The 3005-nt window shown below is 42.6% G+C and overlaps 1 protein-coding gene across 1 annotated transcript in view; it reads left to right on the forward strand.

Moving 5' to 3' along the window:
- prickle2b (prickle homolog 2b) overlaps positions 1-3005 on the forward strand; it is a 35938-nt gene that overhangs the window by 8412 nt on the left and 24521 nt on the right. Inside the window, exon 2 of the mRNA XM_015042553.1 lies at positions 2102-2285. Within this exon, the coding sequence (XP_014898039.1) occupies positions 2154-2285 (132 nt within the window). The 5' untranslated portion in view covers positions 2102-2153. The remainder of the gene's footprint in view (positions 1-2101; positions 2286-3005) is intronic.

Consider the following 3005-nt stretch of genomic DNA (forward strand, 5'->3'; position numbering starts at 1 on the left):
GTATTATGTTTCAAATACATTTAGGTGAAGTATTTTTTTGTTTTTTTCCAAAAATGTTGTGCTGTGTCTTTTGTTTGTGACGACTCAGCCTTCCTTCAGCACACACCACCACCAGTGGTAAACCAGTGGAGCTGCTGTATAAAGGACTTAAAGGTGGTGGACGCCTTATTCAGTGATTTTTTTTTTTTTTCTTGTAGCCTGGTGATTCATCTTTTTCGGTCAGCTCTGGAGGGCAAATCAAAATGCTTCCTCTCTGACCTAAATACCACTCGTTGATATCAGGGTGTCAAGTTGAAAGCAAACCCGTTTATATCCAGCATACCAGTGACTTCACCAGACAAAGTCACACGCTGATGCAACAACTGGAAAACACTTTGCAAGATGGCCTCCACTTTGAAACACGCACAGCTCAGTCATCATTCGTACAGCGTAGAGTGCCCCGACTAACCAATCAGCTTATGATGTTTAAGGTTCTGTTCTGTAATTGGACGCTTTTCTGTATGGGTTGGAATTTGCTTCGCCCTCCTTCCCAGAAGGTCTGATTGACTTTATCTTTTCTATCACTGCTCCTTCATCAATATTCACTGCAGCAACAACATCTGGGTACTTGGGATCGTTTGTTAATTTGCATGCATTGCATTTGCGAAGTCTTTGGCTTTGCCCTTCCACAACAAAAGCAGAAGATGCAGAGGTTTGCCTTTCTGCACACAGAGAGAGAGAGCTGACAAAGCTACTTGAGCTTCAGGCATATGAAGAAGAATCTTAAGTGTTGATGAAGGTCGCTGGGTGATTGAGTCGCTAATGACCAGTCGAGGCGCGTTGGTCTGGCAGTTATTACCTTTGCTAAATGCAAGCAGTATCCGGACATGACTATGGTTCTGTTGTACAGATCTGTCATTATTTCAAACCAAACCGGAGCGTTTTAATTAAATATGACAAGAGGGGAGTTTCTGAGAATTGACAAACGTGACAATAGCAATTTAAGTATTTCTTCTTGTTTTCTGAGTATGTAGCAATTAATGACTAAGAAGCAAAACAAAGATATAGGTACAGGAAGCCAAGTTGTACAAAAAGGTCTTTATTAGGGCTGAAAGGTGTCGTTGCAACCTGATAATACCCATCAACAGCATCCATGTTCACCAGAGCAGTTAGCTTGGGGAATTAGCCTTTTTGTGGTTTGCCTTGCATGCAGATAGATGTTGTGCGCATCCTGCAACAGATCCACACTCACTTGAGGCCTCGGTGTGTCAAACCGAGTCCTGGGTGTCCTTAAGCTCCTCCGTGGCGCTGACTGTCAGACACGGCATCCATCTGGGAAGGTAATGAGATTCTGTCTCCTTAGTTTAGCCGCCTGAGGGGGTTACGGGGTTGGCGTGGTGCGACCTTTCGGCCACCCGGTTTTTCCCATTTTCCGGATCTGTCAAGGACGCACAAATCCGTATGCGCACACCGTCTCCTCGGTTTGCTTAAGAATACATATTGGTTGGATTAAAAGGGAAAAATATAGGTCGACTCCACCCAAATCAAGTACTAACCCACATCTATTGTATTTTTTTTAATGGTATTTTCACATCCCTGCTCTACTATAACAAGAAGTTCTCAGTAAGTTTGAAGCAGATTTGCAGAAAATAAAGCCTTTTATTGCGCATGTGTTCCGGTAAGACATGTGGAAGTGTTTCATGCCAACTTTGTTCAGGCTGCTGTGTAAATTTTGTTACTCACAAAGCTCTGTTTTCTATAATCGTCACTGCCTGTATTGCGTTCAACTACATTGTACTTTGCACGAGTCTTTCTTCATGTTTGGTTACACCCACCGTTTGTGGTACCACAGTTAAAAATCCTTGTTAAAGCTATTAAAGCAACTCAAACCAAGTTGTGAGATCATCCCTTTTTTTCTTTCTTTCTCTTGAGATACTATTCTTATTACTTACACGTTTTCCTTGCGTCAGCTGCAATAGCTCTGCATTGACAATTACAAATCCTTTCTGCTTATCGCAATTCACTTTCTTTGTTCTGTATTCCAAAATCCTTTTATAAATTTCCAGTGTATACACGGGGGTTGCCTGACCGTTGCTTCCCTCCTTTGTCTGTCCAATGGCAGGAAGATCTGTGTGCACTGCAAGTGTCGGCGTGAAGAGCATGCAGTGACAGCCATGCCGGTGGAAATGGAGAAGACTGTCACCAAGCTGATGTACGACTTCCAGAGGAACTCGACCTCGGACGACGACTCGGGCTGCGCCCTGGAGGAGTACGCCTGGGTGCCGCCGGGACTCAAGCCGGAGCAGGTACCGGCGCGTCTGCACACGTTTCCGTTCGGACCGCGCAGCGTAGACACTCGGAGGCGCTGGAGCTACGCGGTGTTGACTCTGGAGTTTTTGTTTGTTGGTTTAAGGAGATTTTCTCGCCGATGCCTGATGTGCGGTGATGCGTGTAGGCATAACAAAATAAGCTGTCGCTGAAAAGAGGGGATGCCAATTTGAACGTTTACTTCTTTTAATAAAACAAGATGTCAAAAGAAAAAACAACATTTTTCCTCTGAATTATATGTTATGACAACGTTATGATTTACACAAGGGTTACTCGGATACAAATCTTAAAGGGCTACAAATCATTTTTTTTAGGTTAGTTTATTAATCCGTTGAACTAATAATGCAGTTGGTGAAGTTATTTTCAAAATGACTTGGCCATCTGAAAAGTAAAAAGAAATAAATAAATAAAAATCCTAAGTGTGCCAAAAAAAAATAAAAAACTTTATTTCTTAAACCAGAAATTTGCGGCAACAACTTTTCAAACTCTTTCTCGTTCCTCACGTACTCACAAGCGACAATCGTAGCTTTTGTTTCCCTGGTTTTGCCTGCTGGTTGCAGGTAGAATAAATGCAAATTCTCTATTCGTCTACGAAATTCGCTGACCGCTTTTCCTTTCGCATCAAATTCTTTAGGAAGTATCGGCTACCGTAGTGATCGGCTCTGAAAATAAGAAAAGGTAGATAGATAGATAGATAG

Source organism: Poecilia latipinna, unplaced genomic scaffold (assembly GCF_001443285.1).
Source record: "Poecilia latipinna isolate Pla-1442-1.1 unplaced genomic scaffold, P_latipinna-1.0 Scaffold595, whole genome shotgun sequence".
Taxonomy (NCBI): Eukaryota; Metazoa; Chordata; class Actinopteri; order Cyprinodontiformes; family Poeciliidae; genus Poecilia; species Poecilia latipinna.